The following is a 21,580-nucleotide window of genomic DNA, read 5'->3' as shown; positions in this document are numbered from 1 at the left end:
GGAATTTTGTACTTCACCTATTACACCTAAACATATGGTCTGTTACCCATTAAATATTATTATTAGTTATCGTAACTTTATATTCATGCACCCTAAGTATAGGGAATGGAATTTTATTGTATTCCTATAATTTATACTCAGGGTATGCTTATGTCATCTACTTCTGAAGGAGCTCATTTAGCTATAGATAATAATCTAAAGTACTGGTATCAGCTGATATCTGATAATAAAGTTAAAATCTAGATTTCTTAAAACAAGAATTTGATCTAAGAGAAACTTGCTGGTTAGAGGTTCAGATCTTTAGACAACATCTCATTGATAGAATAGATCTAATGTCTATAACAGTTAAAGAATCTATTCCAAAACTGATTGATTACTTGATAATAAATTTACAGCATAAAGTTTCTGATAAAGGTAAGCTTTCATATATACATAAAATTATCAGACAAGAAACTTTTTACAATGTAGATTCATACTGGAATTATTTCACCTCTATTAATGGGGACCCACCAACTCAACAAGATAAACAATATATATTGGAATCTGCTTATAGAACTACATCTTCCATTGTCTGGAGACTTTATACATGGAAATTTTTACATAGATCTTTTATACACCTTTGATGATGAATAAAATTAATAATAAAGATAATCTATGTAAGAGATGTAATGTAGAAATTAATGCTGACTGGGCTCATATGTTTTATGACTGTATGAAGTTGAAAGAATACTGGAAGTCAATTAATGAATTTTTGCAGGCTCTTTTACAGATAATTTCATTATTTCTAAGTCTCTTATATTATTCAACACACATGTACCTCAATGTGTTAAAAGATTAAGCTTCCCTTGTTATGGTCTACCCTAGCAGTGGCTAGGAAAATAATAACTAGAAATTGGATTTCAGATACACCTCCTTCATTCAATGAATTTAAAAATGTTATGAATATAATGTGTCATATGGAAATAAGCACAATTAGAATGAGAACAACTAGAAAAACATCACATTTTATTGTATGGGATAATTTACAAAATTTGTTAAAAAATTCTAATTTCAATAGCACAGTATTTTAGTTTAATTAATTGATCTGATTGTAGTGGATGTCTTTGTAAATACTTTAGTTGTTTTGTTGAATATTATAATAATACCTATTTTTAATTATTTGTATAAAATTGTTATGATATTTCTCTTATATGTTAAAACAATAAACTTGTTTTGAAAAAAAAAAGAAAACACAGGGCAAGTGAGCAGCTGCTCAATGTCAGCCACAAACACAGAAATTGTTTCTTATTCTTCTCTAAAAACTAAGGGCAATCAGCTGCTTAGCCACAAATGTGGAAATTAAGCTGCTCAACTGCAAGCAGGGAAGTTTATTTCTTGTTTTTTTTTTTAAATAAATTGTGGATGAGCGGTGCGACTTTTCTTGTTCCATTTATAGGGTTGGGATGCCCGAAAGCCAGGTTGGTGCAAGTGAGGTTGTGAGAACATTTAATGCATCTCTGATGGTTGTTAATGCTAACAGCATTAATAATAAAAGTTTTTTTATTGAAAAATGTGCTATGTTTCTACAAGATTGGCACTGTTATTGTTTGTGAAACATGGTTAAAGAACAATGACTGGAAACTAGTTCTGCCAGGCTATAAATGTTTTTACTGTAATAGACATTTTAACAAAAAATAAGGTGGAGGTGTTATGATGGGGATTAAACAGCCACTATGTTAAATTAACTGGAGTAATGTGTTCAGTGGAAAAAACTGCAGATGAATGTGGAAAGTTTTGAAAGAGAAATTGTTTGAGTGCAAAAAATAAAAAAAATTAACATCAGGATCTACAACTTTGAAAACTAAGATAAACAAGCTGGACAAACAAATTAAGCAGAGTGTGAGACAAGATCAAGAACATTTTGAAGAAAATTTATATAAAGATATTGAGCATAATAGGAAACCTTTTTATAGATACATAAGATGTGGAAGGAGTAAATACATACAATTTGATAAATTGTGTACAGATTCTAAAATTTATTCTCACAACAGATTATAGATATATTTACAAATTGTATGCAAAACACTTTAGCTCCACAAAGGGGGTGATAAGTTGCTTTAGTGACATCCAGGTAACCTGGAATCAAATTAGATTATATTGAAAAAGAACTCTGCAAACTAGATCCAAATATCGCACAGGGAGAAGATAGAATTAGTAATATAATGACCTAAGAACACTTACAATATCATTATATCTATTATTTACTAAGTCATATAAATATGAGGAGATTCCTCAAGATTGGAGACATGTGCTTATTAACCATTGTATCCCAAAAGAGTGAAGCTGTGGTGAGACCAGCATTAGTATTAGCCATGTAGTAGCCATTCATGCAACTCCCCTCTTTTCATCATTCTTGACAAGGTAATTATTTGTTTTTAGTAAGTACTGCTTAATTTGTTTCTAACTTCAGAATATTTGCCTAAATACTTCATCCTTAAATTTTCAGGGTCTACATATTAGTTTCCTCTCAAGTGTTTGGCAGTGCTCTGTATAGACTCAGACACCTTGAGTGACATTTTTCCTGTAAAAGCACATTTGAAATTTCACAATTACCTAGTTGCACACAGGACAACTGTCCACATAGTTGCAAACCGGATACTCCTGACAGTGATTGATATTCTCACTCCAGCTGTCTAATCAATAAAAACGTGTCTGTTGCCATGGATATGAGCTTTCCTACTATCTCCATTACCAGTTTGGTGGATATGGGCATCCTGAGGCACTGTAGAAATTGCCTCATGTTTACTGACAGCCAGTTATTTCTCAAACAAACTGATAAGGTATGTGAGAGATGTATTTACACAATGTCACTGGAGGCAAGGCTGTCACATAAAATTACTCCTAATGTCAATAAGGTTGTCAGTAATACACACACTGCACCCATCACGCACAATTCAAAGCAGACAAATCGACCCATATATGCTGAGGCACTTTCATGTAACCTTTCTAAGCCGCAAAGACCTCTTAGATAAAGTACACATAACAAATACCCTCAGCAGCCCCAAATGCACTCTTTCAAAACAATACCCACATCAACACATAGAGCTACATCTCATGGAACCTCTACCTCTAAGCCCATAAGGCAAGCCACCACACAATCCAACATTCTAGTCATTGGACACCCTTATCATGAGACACGTTGATGTCCTTCTCACCTGGCTGAGTAAGGGGAAAGTTACGGTCAGTTGCTTATCAGGGGCTAGGATCCGTCACATTATGTATGCACTCAGGTCACTGAACCAAACTTGCCAATATGACTCAGTCATAGTCCATGTGGGAGTAAATGATCTGAGATGTACTTCCCTAGACTATATGAAGAGAGACATCATGGAGTTCTTGGAATATGTGTCTCAGGCTGGTAAGATCCTAGCACTGAGCAGCATTTTACCTTCTCCAAGGACGATGCCAAAATATGAGCAAAAGATGACTGACTTTAATAACTGGCTTCTGGTGTCATTCTAAGGGGGTGCAATATTTATCAGCATGGAAGGGGATGGTCAATAGACCATGCTGCTTTGCCAGGGATGGTCTGCATCCCTCTCCTCTAGGCTTTCGAATATTAGCTTAAACATTGTCTTCCCCCATAGTGCCTTTTTTAGGCAATGAAAAATTGAAAGTACTTCCAACATAGCAAATCAAAGCCAAGAAACTCTAAAGGTATTACTGCTCACTGTTAGGAGTCTAAACAAAAAACTCCACACTCCCTAGAAGCTCTCTTTACCCTAAAGAATGCTGATGTCTTTGCGGTCACTGAGACATGGCTTAAAGCTGCAGAGAGCACACCAACAGTGCAAGGGTTATAATGCCTTCCACATATTTAGGCCAGCTACTTCGTAGGCAGGGACTAAAGGTGGAGGTGTCTCTATTTACATCAAAAATAAATATACTTCAAGGCTGGTCAAACAGGACAATGCACTTGAGCTGCCCCATGTTCAAATCACCATAGGTAAAACCCAATACCACTTCCTTGCAACCTATAGGTCCCCCCTCTATGACCCAGGAAGCCCATACCATGTATTTAAACTTATTAGAAACACTAACCATCCAACCCAATACCATACTCATGGGTGACTTTAATTACCCCACTATTAACTGGGAATCCTATATGACACCAAACGTACATGCACAGAGATTCCTGGATTTTGTAAACACAATCTTCCTGAACCAGATAGTCAATACACCAACCAGGGGTACAACTGTACTGGATCTGGTCCTCACTAATATGAGAGACTGTTGCACACCCCCTTCTGTAATGCTTTCCCTGGTAAGGTTAGACCACAAAATTGTCTCCTTTGAAGTAAAAATAAAACCTGGATCTCTAGCTAAACCTGGAATATTCAGGAACTATTCTAAGACTATTCTCCTGCTATTAAGTGAGAACCTGGCAAAATTTCAAGCCCCCATAAAAACTAAGAACACTCTGCCTATGTAAAACTGTTCACAGAAACTATGTGCATGTTAATAGTTGCATAGAGGCAGCTGTACCCAACAGGAAGAAGTATAGAACTAACTCAGAAAATAATCCACCCTGGTGGAATCACAAAATCAATTGGATGTATAACAGGAAGAAGAAAATCATGGCAAAAATTAGGAGGTGCAGCACCCAGCAGGATAAAAGCACTCTTATCAAACTAAACAAACAACTCAGAGGACAAATAAAGTCTACTAAAGCCAAATTTGAGGTAAGTTTGGTGTCCCAGGCCAAGGACAACCACAAAACATTCTTTAGCTAGGTCTGCAAACTCAAAGGCAATACACAATTGTGTGCAGAGCTCATTGTAAATGGAATCACCTATACTGAGCCAGAAGATATAGCAAACCTCCTGGCTGCTAAATTCAGCTCCAACTTTACCCCTCTCTTCCCCTCAACCTTCCCTCAGGAAATATCATCAAATATAACTCCCCCTACTATCACTAGGGAACAGGTCCTTAATGCTCTCTCTAAGACCAAGAACACTGCATCAATGGGCCCAGACAATATCCCAGGATACCTTCTAAATAGCATGAAACATGACCTATCAGGGCCTCTGGAATTACTATTTAACTATAACCTCCAAACAGGCTTCGTGCCTCATGAATGGAGAAAGGCAACAATCATACCTCTGCACAAAGATGGGCCATCTACAGACCCTGGAAACTACAGACACACAAGTCTCACTAGTCTTATATATAAAGCCATGGAAATAAGTATCATGGAGATGCCCAACAGAGATATAGTAAACTTCCAGACACTGGATCCAATCCAGTTTGGTTTCATCAAGGGCAGATCATGCCTGCTGAACCTGGTGGACATCTTTGAGAAGGTCACCAAAGCAATGGATGAGGGCAAAATCATTTGCACTGCCTACCTTGACTTGGCCAAGGCATTTGACACAATACCCCACTCAGGCATTGTCAATAAACTCAAGAGGTTAGGTACAAACCCATATGTCACATGGTGGATAGCCAACTGGCTCACAGACAGGACCCAGGAAATTAGAATTGGGGAGTCCACCTATCTCTCCAAAGAGGCCAGTTACAAGTGCAGTCCCTCATGGATCAGTCCTTGGACCGCTCCTTTTTGGCATTTATTTCTCAGAAGTCAAGGCCAATGTCAGTGGTCTCTGGCTGACTAAATTTGCAGATGATTGCAAATTAGGAGCTGTCACTGAATCTCACACTGAGAAAAATGTTCTCCAGGAGAGGCTGACACAGACAAACAACTTGTGTCTGAACCATGGACCAAAACTAAATGCCAAGAAATGCATAATAGTATCCTTTGGGAAGTTATCCATCCCTGGTAACTATCATATTGACAACACACCCCCTAGATCTGACCCAGTAGTCAGGGATGTAGGGATACACATAGATAGTAATCTACCCTTTGATTATCATGTGTCTACAGTGCTGAGGAAATCATTCTATGTTGCACAACTTATAAACAAAGGTATGGCATCAAAGTCCAAGGAAGTCATTGTTCCACTGTAGTCGGCATTCATCAAACCTATCATTGAGTACAATGCCCCCTTTGGTATGTACCTAACCAGGCAAATCCAAAAAATGGAACATCCACAGAGGTTCCTAACTGAAAGAATACAGGGTGAAAGTAATAGGTCCTATGCAGACTGCCTCAGGGTCCTATCCCTGTATTCTGTCTCCTACAGGCTTTTGAAGGGAGATCTATGTTTGACATTGTCAGACCCCACTCTTATGGATCTCCTGCATATCCACAAAACAAACAGCACCAGAATTACCTGTTCTAAAGAATTAAACCTTGCCTGTGATATAAATAGGACCTGCTGGAGAGATAGGTATGTATTCCAGAGACTACCCTATCTATGGAACAGGCTCCCCATTCATGTGAAGCAGAGTTCCTCCCTAACCCAATTCAAGTGTAACTTGGACAACTGGATGGGAAACCGGAAATTCATCCCTGGTTTGGCACCTGTGTCTCTAATGGACACAGGTAACCTGTAAATGGTTCATCTCCGAGGCCCATGCTTACACTTATCAAAGGTATCAGTACTTGTCAGAGAATTGGGATGCATGGCTAGGCTTAAAAAGGCCCTTGTGGTCATTAGCATAGTAAACGCCTATGAACCTCCCACATTCCAAAGACATGCATCTGGAGCGCTTCTCCTCGGACGTCTGCTGAAAATAGGCTCTGTCCTAGTCGGACTTTCCCGGTTAACAAATGTTAAAGAAAAACAAAAAAAATATATAGTCTAAGTCTACTTTCGTGTTGTGGAAAAATAATGGAGAAGTTAAAGTTGGATAAGTTATTGTCAGAACTGGATAGGTTAGGACTTGAAACCATATATCAGCACGCATATGTTGAAAGTAGATCTATTACTACCTGTAACATGATGTTCTATAACAATCTAATAACAGCTATGACTGAAAAATTGTGCTGTGATGTAATCTATATAGATTTAACTTCATCATTTGACAGGGTCATACACAAAACACTGATTAATAAATTAGAACTTCTAGGTATCAATGTACTCTTGATAAGATAGCTGCATGGCTTACAAATAGAATATGGCAAGTATCATACAGCAATTGGAGAGGTGAAATTCTTGGTTACAGGCAGGGTATACCACAGGACTCTATCCTAGGCCCTTACTTGTTTAGACTGTATCTTTAAGACCTAACATTTTCATCTGAGGTGTTCTACATTCTATATACAAATGTCATGAACTTGGGTAAACTGACTACATGTGTTACAGATAAGGCATGTATTCAAAAGAACTTGACTAAATTAACCATTTGGACACAGAAGAATAATATGCTGATAACTACAACAAAAACTAAGCATATAAGAGTTGGAAGACATAAACTGAAAGGTGAATATTTAATACACCACGCAGTGACTGAAACTGTAGATTCATTTAAGCAGCTGGGTATATGGGTAGATTCACCTTTGAGTTTTTATGATAATATCAACCAATTGCTTAATGATGGTTATATAATTATAGTTATATAAAAAGATGTATAAAGTCTAGGAAATCAGAAATGAAGAAGTCATTGTTTGTTTGTTACATTAGAACCAAACTTGAGTAAGGAATAACAATATGGAAACCTTATAAGAAAACAAGCATAAGTAAATTGGAAAGAGTTCAGCAGAAACATACCAAGGGCATACATAGATGTGAAAATTTAGGTTACTATGAAAGGCTAAAATATCTGAACTTCTACAGTGTCTCTTAAAGATATCTAAGAGAAGATCTGATTCAGGCATATAGAGACAACTACCTCTGGGAATGTTTGGGGTTGTAAGAAAGTAGTAGAGAAACATCAGACAACCTATGTAGAAGATTCTATAAGAATGAGAAGTGTACTAACTGGTTCTCTGAGAGAGCAGATGGAGCATGGAGCAGACTACCAAAGTACATTAAAGCAAGTACTAGTTTAGATATTTTTTAAGAATAGCCTGGGCACTTATTATGGGAACAAGTGTTTTGGTATATTGGTAGGCTAGAAGGGCATTGATGCCAGTGCTTGAAATATTTGCATGTATTTATGTATATATGTCCAAGGTCTACATAGGGGATGTGATGGTTTCACTCCCTGCACCCCCTTACTGTGCCAGCTCATTCCTGCCATCATCATCAGAAGCTCAGATCATCCAACATCAGACAGGGGTAGTTCATCAGTGGCGGTACCAAATAAAGAATCACCAGTGAAGACACCAAAACAAAAATATCCAGTGTAAGTATGACCCATTATCACAACTACAAATACAAATGTTATATTTACAACTATAAACAGAACAAAAGTAATATCTATGGCCACTCCTTATGCAGATGTTTAAACCTGTTGGATTCCTGATGTAAATGTATACCATAAGCCAAACATATTTAGTGAAGCTTAGAATGACTAAGATGCAAGGCAAATTTGCAGCCACTGATACAATGAACATATACATGGGGCATCCACATTTGAAATTCTCTGTGGCCTGTTCAGCTCTTTTCCAAACATTCTGCACCACACTATGGGATTATGTGGTGGTGCTGGTGGTGGTACAGCCTTTAAGAGAGGCCAGAAAGTCCTCCATCTTCATAAGATGAGGTTCAGTTGACAGCCAACTACCTGTTGCCCTGTGTTTCTGTGCCAGAGCTTCTGCTCAGTTTGTAGTGGGTCAGATCATACCCATAGCCACAGTTCTACTCATTCACCACACTGACATTCATGACAATTTCAGCCCACACAATGTCACAGTAGGGATGGTCAACTACATGGACATTAAAGATTAGACATGATGATGGAGGGCCTATAATACCACCACATTCTAAGCATCTAAGAATTTTGGTTTACTGGTAATTGTGAATTGCCTATCAGATTTAGCAGTTTTTTGTTCTGTGCACCTTTTTCTTTAGGCATATCTCTGCTGCTATGGAAAACAGTGGAATTAAATCTGCACACTACTACAATTTTACTCTACCATGTACTATGCTGAATTTGTGCCTGACAGTTATATATATTCACAACTACAGTCTTTAAGTATATGTTACTCATGTATTTGTAGTGAGCACATATTCCCCACAAAGCATGTCACCATTACACCATTACAACACATCTGTTACAAAGCTTCTGGCTCGTGACATATGTCAAAGCACATATATTAAATTGTATTCTGAAGACAGGAACAGGAGTGTGTCTTCCATCCACCTTAACAATCTTGTGGGCTACTATATTTGGTACCCCTTAAGCCCCTTGTAGCCAAAACACTGAAAAGTACTTACAAACTGAAATCACTGCTTACAGACATGAAGGTAAAGAGAATTCAAAAGCAAGCATTGTACAAACGAACGGATTTGTAAGAACACTTACCTTATATATGCACATAACTTAGCCAGAAGGAAACAATTCACCAAATGTTCACTTAGGAGGAATGAAACTCTCTCAACAGTGTTTTTTTCATTACTGACATGAGACTTTTTGCTTTTCATTATGCTTATATCAATGTAAATTCATCCAACTGTGTGTGTTGATTATGTTAATTATGACTCAGCTCATTACTGTTTCTGAATCACTAACTTTGTACAGTGAACACACCTGCTAAACATTGTGCAGATTTCTACTCCATGCCATGCAATATTAGCACCCATAGGCAACTTATTATTTTAGGGGTGAGTTACTATCATTCCATATGTAACCATCTCTAGATGGAGTTGCTGTAGACCACATATTCTCAAAAGAATATAGCAGGATAGAGGACTACCATAATTTACACCGTAATGTGTCACTGGGTCCAGAATTATACATTACCTATATTTTCTAAATTTCCCATCCATTGTGAAAATATGGTGCCCATTGAGTCCCATCATTACTCAGTATATGGACAAATGAGAAATCTTTTGGCTACCAACTGTCTGCAATTTTTCCCTGAGATTCTGCAGTGAGATAATATGGCAGGAGAATGAGAAGAAGAAGGCGAGGGTAGTGTTCCTTTTAGAGCACAGAGGTGGTGTGAGCAGGAGTGCAGAACTTTTCTGGATATCCTCTATAAGGAGTACAGCTGAAGGCTCCAGTAGTAGGGCTATACCAGGGCTGCAGTATAAGGCTGAAGCCTGGAATAGTTTGGGCAAGACTGTCACCCATGCCACCAGCACCTCATGTGGGGGGGGGGGGATAGTGCTATCACCATTATAGTGATATGAGGGCCACAATCCTGAACTCCTTTACCAATGGGAGGATGAAGTTAAACTACAGTCACCACTTCCTTACTGTAAGCATAACTTATATTAACTACAGTTGTAATCTGCTAGTGTGTACTATTCACAAGTTTTGCATTATGCCCTTTTTGTGTCTCTAACCCTTGAAGAGAGCAAAGGAATAGGCAGCTGCTCAGGAGCAGACTGGAGCACCTAAGATAGTGCTGGGATGAGTATACATGCATTTAGAAAAAGGTATGGCTTTTAATAGTAACAGTAGCAGGTATTAAAAAACAAAAATAAATAACTTTCATAACACATCTATCAGTATCGGCATAGCTCAAAGGTAGCAGTATGAGTGTGTAATGTTAGACATGTGTTTCTGTATGGCTCCTCCTGTATAGGTGAACATGTGGGTCATGGTGTTAAGTCTCTATTCTCTCGTTGTGAGGATGCCTGTAGGTTCAGTTCCAATCCCCAACTACAATTGTGCTATCATGAAAAACATTTAATTCATATTTCTGTCTTATTAATATCTCTACAGTAGCACTTGTCCCATATATATATATATATATATATATATATATATATATATATATATATAGAGAGAGAGTTTTGGGAACATTTTCCAATATACAAAAGAAGTTGGTTTCATTGACCTTTCTCCAGTGATTGAAATATATATGTCTGAGCAGCATGTTTACTTTGTATGTATATATATATATATATATATATATATATATATATATATATATATAGTATTCTCAGGCATCAAATTGTATCTCTGACCACTGGCACTCATTGGTCTGACTAAATGTCTTTTCCCATTAATCTTCTGTCTGTCAGACTGCAAATGATGACAGCTTTTGATTTACATCTCGCTTGCTTTTGAGATTCATGATTATTTATTAATGTGACAAGTAAAGTGTATTATGTTTAACCGAGGCCCCATGGACTATGATGTTTGCAGATGACATTGTGATCTGTAGTGAGAGTATGAATCAGGTTGAGGAGACTCTGGAGAGGTGGAGATATGCTCTAGAGAGCAGAGGAATGAAGGTCAGCAGGGCTAAGACAGAATATATGTATGTAAATGAGAGGGAGGTTAGAGGAATGGTGAGGATGCAGGGAGTAGAGTTGGTAAAGGTGGGCGAGTTTAAGTACTTGGGATCAACAGTTCAGAGTAATGGTGAATGTGGAAGAGAGGTGAAGAAGAGAGTACAGACAGGGTGGAATGGGTGGAAAAGAGTGTCAGGAGTGATTTGTGACAGACGGGTACCAGTAAGAGTGAGAGGGAAGGTCTACAAGAGGGTAGTGAGACCAGCTATGTTACATGGGTTGGAGACAGTGGCATTGACAAAAAGGCAGGAGTCAGAGCTGGATGTAGCAGAGTTAAAGATGTTAAGATTTGCACTCGGTGTGACTAGGATGGATAGGATTAGGAATCAGTATATTAGAGGGTCAGCTCATGTTGGACAGTTTGGAAACAAAGCAAGAGAGATGAGATTGCGTTGGTTTGGACATGTGCTGAGGAGGGATGATGGGTATATTGGGAAAAAGATGCTAAGGATGGAGCTGCCAGGTAAGAGGAAAAGAGGAAGGCCTAAGATAAGGTTTATGGACGTGGTGAGAGAGGACATGCAGGCGGTTGGTGTGACAGAGCAAAATGTAGAGGATAGGAAGAAAAGGAAAGAGATGATCCACTGGGGCGACCCCTAATGGGAAAAGCCGAAAGATGATGATGATGATGATTACCAACATAGTTAGAAATTAAAATTTTTATTTTCTTTTTATTGCTCCCTCCTTTGTCTCTGCCCTTTCTCTTACATACATTTATTTTGTTTATTGTTTGTTTCTCTCTATTTCATTTACATATTATATGCAGCACTACAGCAACTTGCACCTAATCCACTGACAAGGCTTTTTGGCACCCCACAGGTGACCGCAGCAATACCACTACCAATCCCATCAGTGGAAGCACTCAGCACATATGGATCCCAACTTGCCAAGTTGCTTCCACACCTCTTGCCCTACATGCGCCACTTGTGTCAAGCAGCCCTGCACAGTAGCTGGTACAGCTGTACTCACCATTAGCAGTGTGAGTGGAGGTGCCACTTTTGTCAGCCAACAGAAGCTAGCAGAGCTTGTGAGGGAAATAATCGACAGAAGGTTGGATGCACACATTGGCCAAATAGAGACCATGCTCCAGTGACTCGTTGAATCATTTCCCTGCTCAGCATAGGCTCCATCTTCTCAGCTAGAGCCCAGTGGTTTCAGTATTCAGAGTAATAAGTAATCTCCCACTGAGTCTCTACTGGCAAACACCCAATTCTATCACCCAAACCCGGTGTTTTCCTGCCTTCTGTACCCATGTCCATGCTTATTCCTGTTGGTTTTACAATCCATCCCTTGCCATTGTCTTCCCTCTGTTTGTCTAATGTCACCTTCACAATTATGTTCCCCTCTCTTATTGTGTTACTCCACACCCCACCTGTCACATCTCTCGTTGATATCTAACCTAACCCTCTAACTGACCTCTTACTTCACTTACTTCCTTCACCAAACTTCTCTTTTTTTCATAAACAATGGACATCTGTCCCACAAAAATGTATTTGTCTCCCATTTTACCTCTGCCCTACTCATTCCTTGTTTGATTACTTTCTGTTCTACCTTGCCCTCTTCATCTTTTTCCTATACTTCCATTTCCAACCTTTAATCTGGTCAAAAATAGACATACCACAAACATGCCCAAAAAGGGCTTCTGAATCACTTACTGTTTTGTGGTCACGCTGTGTGCATTGGGTCACAAAGAGCACCATTGATGCCCAATTGCCCATGTACAACTGATGAGAAATGGCACTGCTCACTGTATAGCAACAATGAAGTCTAACTGATGCCATATCCTATGTAAGTTGGCCTTGGCACCAATCAATCAAGAAAATGAGCTGAGCACCATTGTGCAGCTATTTGCACATAAAAACAGGGTGAAGCTTATTTCTTCATTCTGTTTTCATGGCTCTATTTGTTCATGAAGTGAGTTTCAGTGCATAGAGCAGAGGGCTTTGTTTCCCTCAGAGTTAAATGTTTGATTTTCACATTTTAGCTTCTAGTCTGCAATTGTGTAACATTCACCTGCTATGTGCTTCCCTGACATCTTCTACGTAACTACTGATATGGCTCACCTTGTAAATTCACTGTTTGGTAAAATAAGAATACACAGATTGATAGACTCATATCCCTTGAGACTTATTTTTTTTCTGCTTCTATTCTTTAATTGTGCAAATTTCGCCTGCTACGTGTGTGTCCTGAAAAATGCCATGTTACTACTTCTATGCCTCACCTTGTAAACGCAGTGCTTGTTAGAATATCATTGTACAGGATAATGGGTTCAAATCCCTTGAGGCATGTCTTTTTTCTGTTTCAAGTCTTTAAATGTAACACCTTCCACCTGACTACTTTTATGGCTCACCTTGTAAAGGTAGTGCTAGGTAAAGACTGACTGAGCAGAAATTATGGTTCAAATCGCATCAAGGTAGCATAATTTTTTATGAAGTGTACATTATAGTACAGGTACACTGATAAAACTCTGATGATATCAGGAGTGGTATAGGTTGGTACATCCTGTTACTTTTCTGCATCCCACCTATCCTGTCTGAGTTAATTTTCTAAGTTCAAGTACTTCAGATTGTTATTTGTCAGCATATCTCGCACCCAATCTCCACTGTGTTCTACATCCCTAATTTAGTCATCAGATCCCTTTGCAATCTTTCTGTCAGTTTCTGACTGTTTAGTTGCCTTGCTACCACATCTACCCTCTACCCTTGGAATCCTTATTTTATATCTTTCTATAAGAGATTGTTCTGCATACCTATTGCCTTTAATTACAACAGATCAGCTCTTCATAGGTTCATAGGTGCATAGGTTGGTACTAGGCTATCGGCCCTAGGGCCTATACAAGCCTAGCCATAACAATTCCCTGGTTGTTTATACCCACAATGTTTACTTCCCTGGACCCCTGTCTATTAGGGTGACTGATGTGATTCCCAGGGTGAATTTCCTATCTCCCATACAATTGTCAAGGTTCCTCCTGAAGATAGCCAAATAGGCACTCTGCTTGACATGTATGGGCAGTCTATTCCAGAGTATGAGGAGTCTCTGGGTCAGGAACCTATCCCTCCAGCATGTCTTGTTCATTGTGATGATGAGGTTTAGTTCCCTGGGGTATGTGGCTCTGAGGGATTGGGATTTCTTTAGGTGGAGCATGTCCAACAGCTCAGGGTTAGCCATGGCCTTGTAAGTTAAGCAGAGGTCACCTCTGAGTAGACGATATGCGACAGAGTATAGCTGGAGTTTTTTCAGATGGTCAGCATAGGGCATCTGCTTTAGGCCTGTGATTCTTTTAGTGAGATATTTCTGGGGCCTTTCCAACTGTTGCAGATGTCTTGTGAGGTACATACCAAATGGAGCATTGTACTCTATAATGGGTCTAATGAGGGATGAGTACAGTGGGACAATTACTTCCTTCTTTTATGGATGAAAAGCCCTTTGTGATGAGGTGTGCCACATAAAAGGGTTTCCTCACTGTTGTGGCAATGTGGTTATCGAAGGTGAGACCGCTGTCCGCCTGTGTTCCTAAGTCTCTCATCACACTTTCAGTGTTTAGAGTATCGCCACCTATGTGGTAGCTCATGGGTATGTGTTTTTTTCCAGAGGGGATAACTATAAATTTCTTGGCATTGAGCTTGAGTCAATGACTCTGGCACCAAGCATTTGTTTCTGTAAGACCCTTTTGTAGGATATCTACATCATTTGGGGAATCAATAATGGCTCCCAGTTTGCAGTCATCTGCGAACTTTGTTAGCCAGAGTCCTTTAGTGTCGGCCTGTACTTCAGAGAAGTAGATGCCAAACAAGAGCGGTCCCAGGACTGAACCTTGAGGTACTCTACTTGTCACTTGTCTGGAGCTGGATCTGGAATCACATATTTTTACAGTGTGTGTTCTGTCAGTAAGCCAACTGGCAACCCATCGAGTGATGTAGGGATTAATGCCCAGCTTGGTAAATTTATCTATGATTCCAGAGTAAGGGATGGTGTCAAAGGCCTCGGCAAAGTCCAGATAGGCTGTGTGGACCGCTTTACCCTCGTCCACAGCTCTAGAGACTGAGTCAAAGAAATCAGTCAGGTTGAAGAGACAGGATTGTCCCTTCACGAACCCGAATTGGGTGGGGTCCAACGTTTGAAAGTTGCCAATGTCCTTGTTTATAAGTTCCATGATAATGTGTTCCATGGCCTTGCAGACCAGGCTCGTCAGACTGATGGGGCGGTAGTTCCCATGATCCAGGGTGGATCCTCCCTTGTGTAGTGGGATGACTGTAGCTGTGAGCCATTCAGTGGGCACGAAGCCTGAGGTGAGGCTGTGGTTGAGCATGATGCTTAGGTGAGGTATCAGTTCATTTTGTAGTTCATGTAGTACACAGCCTGGGATATCATCTGGTCCCATGGATGCTATATTTTTAGCTTTGGAGAGTGTGTTTTTTTACCTGTGTGGCTGTGATGACTGGAATTTGGCAATCTTCCTGTATTGGGATTGGCCCTTTAGGTGAGTGCGGGGGGATGAAACTGGCACTGAATCAATCTGCCAGGATAGTGGCGATATCTTTGGGATTAGTATATTTAATGCCATTCTGTTGTAGCTCAGAGCAGATCTGAGCATTGCCCCTTAGATTTTTGACATATGCATAGAATGCCTTGTGTTTATCTTTGGAATCTTTGGCAATTCCATTTTCGTAACTAGCTTTGGAGATTTTATGACGTATCTCAGCTTTTTGCTAAGGCTGATAATGGAGTTTTTTACATCTTGGAATTTTCTTCTTTTCTGCAACAGTTTCTTCCTTCTGTTGTATATTTTTTTTATGGCTGGGGACAACCAGATTGGCTTCCTTTTTTTGGAGGCGAGCATCTTGGCTCTGTTAGGGATGGTATGACTCATGCACGAGTGTATGTGCTTGTACAGTGCCTTAGTGTAGGATTCAGCTGTTGAACATTCAGTTCCCTTCTGCATGGATGTCATGAAGTTTGTCACTTCTGACTTGAGGAGCATGAAGTTGGCTTTGGCAAAGTTTTTAACGGTGGATTCCTTACTGGGGGGGTGGGGATGGGATGTGGATGTCAAGGGTGATTAGTTTATGGTCAGACATGACAAATGAGGGGGTGACCACTGGTATGGAGCATCTATTTCCCATGTTGGTAATGACCATGTCTAGGATATTTGAGCCCCTGATGGGACTATGAATTAGTTGGTCCTAGGCGTTAGAATTAATGAATTCCAAGAAACATTGGGCGAAGGTGTTGGTATCCGAGTAGTTTTTCCAGTTAATTGCAGAGTAGTTGAAATCACCCAGTATTAGGGTTTTTGGTTGTATCTTAATATTTTCCAATATGTTTAGTATTACCATCCATGCACACTGTTTCATGATGACTAACCCTGACAGTTATGCACAGACAATGTTCACAACAGCTGCTTGTACAAGTTGGTCTAACACAATCTTCATGTGGGCCCCTACTGTGGCTGTGCTAAGAAACCTATCATCATGTATGCTGGCCTGACCACATGCATTGTTAATAAGCCTCAGGGCTCATTGTGCATGCATTGTAACAGAGTTGGTTTGGCCATGACTGTGGACACAAAGTTTCTGAATCTGTGTCAATCCTTGAATCTATTGCTTTGGTTCAAGACAAAATGTAAATTTAAAAAAGTGTGTACAAGTCTAATTTGCTAAGCTTATCTCATTTGCAATAAAATTAAAGTTTAGTATGGAATTTGACTAACAGAAGCATGTATGAAGAACAAAAACAAAGCAGCATGGGGAGCATATACTAACCCTGTAAGCAGAAGACAGTTGTGTATTCCTGTTCAGTATAACACTAAGGAAATGTTTTACATGCCAAATAATATAAAACAAGCACGTTAGGGTCCCTGACATTTGGTAAATGGATCCAAATAATGCTGGTTTAATCTGCTCACCCTTTAGACATACATCAGAATGTTAAAACAAAGAATTATTATTATTAATCTAACATACCTGAGTACTTCAAACAGTTTACTGGTCCTGGTCTGTCAGCAGCAGATATCTGCACCTTGGCTTGGACTGGAGCTGAATTTTGTTCAGGATAACTGTACATGTGCACAATTCCTCTGGTAGTAGTGGTACAAGAAAGTAATGTGTCAGTTAATTTACAACATAAAAAAATTCTTCTTCTGGTGAAAGAAATTCAAAAAAGTTATATATTTCATTTACAATATAAAAATACTAATAAAGAGCAAGTTTTGAAAATGGAAAGATCTCTGTTTTCTTCACAGTTGCTAAGTACAATAAAAATTAATATTTGTGTGTGTGCACCATAAACCGAAAGTCTGTGTGAGTGGTTTTACTGATATATATATATATATATATATATATATATATATATATATATATATATATATATATATATATATATATATATATATATATATATATAGGTTCATAGGTTAGTACTAGGCTAACTGCCCTTATCGGCCATTTTAAGCCTAACCAATTACCCCATGTCGGAATCAAACCCTGCACCTTGTATTTCTAAGGTAACCACCTTAACCACTGCGCCAACCTCCCACCCTATACACTATATATATATATATATATATATATAGATATATATATATATATATATATATATATATATGTGTGTGTGTGTACATATATATATATATATATATATATATATATATATATATATATATATATATATATATATATATTTAAATTATACTGCATAGTATTTCATGATATACTAGATTCCAAAAGGTCTGCAAATTGAGGTCTATAAAATATAAGACCAGACAGCCCTCCGTAGTCACATCCATTACTATACAGTCATCAATTTCCATCAGTTATCACCAGGAAAACATTACACTAGCCAAAAGGATACATACAGCAACATTTTCTGATAACTATCATATGATGATAGAGTGATCACCACTCAAGGTGGAATGCCCTACCATAAAACTTATGTGGCTGTTTTTTGACTTTGTGTGACTGTTAAATTGTATTTGCATCACTAGAGCCGCATGGCGACTACATTCTACCACTGTATGAACTTGGCCTGAAGCTGTCTGTGTTTGTGTTAGGCTGCTGAAAATGCCATAGTGTTGCCTTGTTTCCACGTGTTGGTTTTGTGTTCCACTTAGTCACTTTTCCCCTGCCTACAGTATTTTACTGTTCCTGGTGTTGTCTGTTTCTTTTTAATCGTGTATCCCCTATCTACAGTAAGTAATTGTTCCTGATTTAGTGTTAATATCCTGCCCCAGCAAGTGACCATCAGAAGTAATACTTTAGCCTTGTTTTTCTTTCTTTTTTTCCTATCTCTAGCATTGTTGTTGTCTTTCCTTACTCTCATTTTTGCACCAGGAGGCCAGGAAACTGTTTCTGCATTATTCCCTTTTCTGCCTACCGACTCTTAGTCACTGAAGTTAGGTTTGTAAGACCAGATTTTTGTCCTAAAAGTAACTGAATCTATGCATATCATTTAATTGTATAAAGTGGCCTGGTTCCAACCTGGGCCAACTCTGTAAAATTACTGTGGTCTGCTGAAGTTTGGCGTATTATTTGCTGACTTAACTTGCTGTTTTAACATATATTAACTGCAGCTTTTTGTACTAAGTGACCAACTCTGTTTCATTTATTGTGGTCCACTGAAATGTTTGCTTAAATTATTTTGCTGACTAAGTCTGCTGTTAGTTTTTAGCTTAGGCTAACTGATGCAATTGTACTAAATTACTTGCACTGATCTCCTGCACAAGTATTGTGACTTGTTTTGCACTGTTGTATTGCATTTGTGTTTTTCCCTTCTTATACTCCCAGAACATTATCTCTACATATTACTCTGCTCATACTCCACGCACCTTTCTCACCTTCTGACTCAAACCTGCACTCCCTCCTCCTCATACAAACCACCCAGAGGTCCCCTCTTACAATTCACTGTCTCTTACTCTCATACAATTTCATCTCTCACACACATTAAATCCACTAAACATTCAATGCCTATTACTGCCTAGACCTTTCTCCTTTACAAGAATCACTCCCCCCTCTATACCCTTCATCTCACTTTTGTCTTCTTTTTTTCAGGCAACTTATTTCTCCAGTTTCCAAACCCACAGACCCACCTTGCTTGGGAATACCTGCTGTCAAGTCCCTCTGTGGGAGTTTTCTCTTCAAATTTTGACTATCAAAGTATGCCTTGCTTAATCTGTAAAATACTTTAGCTGTTACCTGTACGTTATAGTTGCTCCTGTGGTTGGTTACTCTCCTGTACATCTGCAGACTTTTCTCTGTTGCTTTCCCTATTGTATTCCTGCCCTCCCACTCTTCCTACTCTCCTCTAACTATTTTTTGGCTCTCTGGTAAGCAATCTTGTTGCTGGAACCTCTCCCTGTACTGTCTGCTGCCTACCTCTCTTACCAGTCTTTTCCTGGCTATCTCCAGTTCCTATATCTCTCTACCCTTGCTTCCGATCCCTATAGGCATAACTCAGTCAATCTGCCTCAAAAGTTTTTACTGTCCCTCCCCGCCTCTCCTGCTCAAAATCCTGACAAACTGACCTGCTTCTCTGATTGTTTTTTGTGGCTTTTTCTTCATGGGTGTCACTTCGCTCCCCTACCCTACCCCCATTCCCACTAACTCCCATAGCAATTTCCTTTACAGTAACCACTCCCGCCCCTTCCTGTATCAACACCCACTCAACAACTTCCTGCCTAATGGACAGGGTCAGCAAGTAAATGACCCAGCATATCCTTGTTCTGAAACCTATGGACAAATATAAGGGCTAAAAACTAATGTAGAAATTTAAGTCTAGGCTTCCTAAATCCTCACAGATCAACAGCATAGTAAGTACCTATGAACCTATAAGTATTTCTTCTCTTTGACATTGGGAATAGTACGGTTATTATTGTCTTTTAACAGAATTGGCTGCTGAGTGAGTAGTTTACATGTAGTAGAAAATACCATAACATGTGTTTTCTTGGGGTTTATTAACTTCTTACTTGTAGCAGACCATTTTCATAGATCTGAGAAGCTTTTCTGCAGGTTGGACTGCAGACAACTGAAGGTTTTGTTTGAGTCAAAAAAATGAGAATGCCATTCTCATATACTGTTAGTTTAAGGTGTAGAAGGTCGGTGCATCAAATCTCTGCTGAGAATGTCTGAGAAGAGAAGGGGTCACAATACTGCATCTTGTGGGATGCCTATGTCGATCATTCTTTTTTTGGAAGAAACTGACATCAGCGTACACCTGAAATATTATTTCCTTTAAATAATGCTAGAACATACAATAATGCTGCTAGCAAAGTTAGATTTTGAAAGTTTATTAAGTAGTAAGGTATGATCAACCATTTCAAATGCCCAGAATATATCAATGAAGACTTCTGCAGTTATGTGGCTATCATTAATTTTGCAGTAAATAAAGTCTTTTGCAGTAAGAAGAGCTGTTGCCGAGCAGAAGGAATTTTGAAAGCCTTGCTACAGATTGCAAAGCAGGCCATAGCTGTTAATGTGTTTTAAAAGCTGTTTATATAGCAGTTTTTCAAATATCTTGGTAATAGGCCATAGATTGTATATAGGTCTGTAATCATTTAGAAGGGTGGGAAATGAACAATTTAAAAGAGGTATTATAAATGAATGTCTAAGTGCAGATAGGATTAAATCAGATGCCAGAGACACACTGAAAATATGAGAGAGGTTTAGCAATCATTTCAGCTGCCAAAGGAAAGAGTGAAGTGCAGTAAATTTGGCTCCTGCAGTATTTACCTTCTGGAAGGTTCATTGGTTTCTTTGAAAGTAATAGCTCTGTAGCAGAAATTGTATCAGACCTTTCAAATGTCCCTATTTTGGAGGAACATCGCTAGTTTCATCCTCTGCACAGGACAAACCTATATTTGTAGGTATGTCCCTATTTTCAGGCTTGATTCACCCCTTCACACAATTACCTGAATCCCCCTCATCACATGTGATTTTTGAAGCTGTGTGGTATACAGAAAACCACACTACATGATCAACATACTAGTGGCAACAATGATTTATAGAAAGAGGACACATCTTAAATCTTCCTTTTTCTGAAGCAAAAATAAATGCCCTTTTGTGGTAGAATTCTGTAATACAATTCATTAAAGTCTACAGATTTTTTACTGTCTCTCTGATAATGTGCTTATATTTTTCCATCATTTTTGAAACCATCTGTATTTTAGTGGGAAGATTTATGGTGCTATTTGGTATTTAAATTTTATGCTAATTAGATGCCCGGATTTTTGACTGTATGTTCCTACTTTTCAAGGGCCTTTGTTCCTGTTTTCAATGTCTGCAGTTAAAGAGGTA

At 38.7% G+C, this 21,580-nt stretch overlaps 1 protein-coding gene across 1 annotated transcript in view; it reads right to left on the bottom strand.

The window, feature by feature from the left end:
* WDR27 (WD repeat domain 27) overlaps nucleotides 1-21,580 on the bottom strand; it is a 2,477,832-nt gene that overhangs the window by 1,111,454 nt on the left and 1,344,798 nt on the right. The window contains exon 16 of the mRNA XM_044072816.1: nucleotides 17,258-17,370. Coding sequence (XP_043928751.1) covers nucleotides 17,258-17,370 — 113 coding nt within the window. The remainder of the gene's footprint in view (nucleotides 1-17,257; nucleotides 17,371-21,580) is intronic.

This window comes from Protopterus annectens, chromosome 1.part0, assembly GCF_019279795.1.
Source record: "Protopterus annectens isolate FY-2018-M chromosome 1.part0, PAN1.0, whole genome shotgun sequence".
NCBI classification, from domain to species: Eukaryota; Metazoa; Chordata; order Ceratodontiformes; family Protopteridae; genus Protopterus; species Protopterus annectens.
This window is presented reverse-complemented; position numbering and strand designations above follow the sequence as displayed.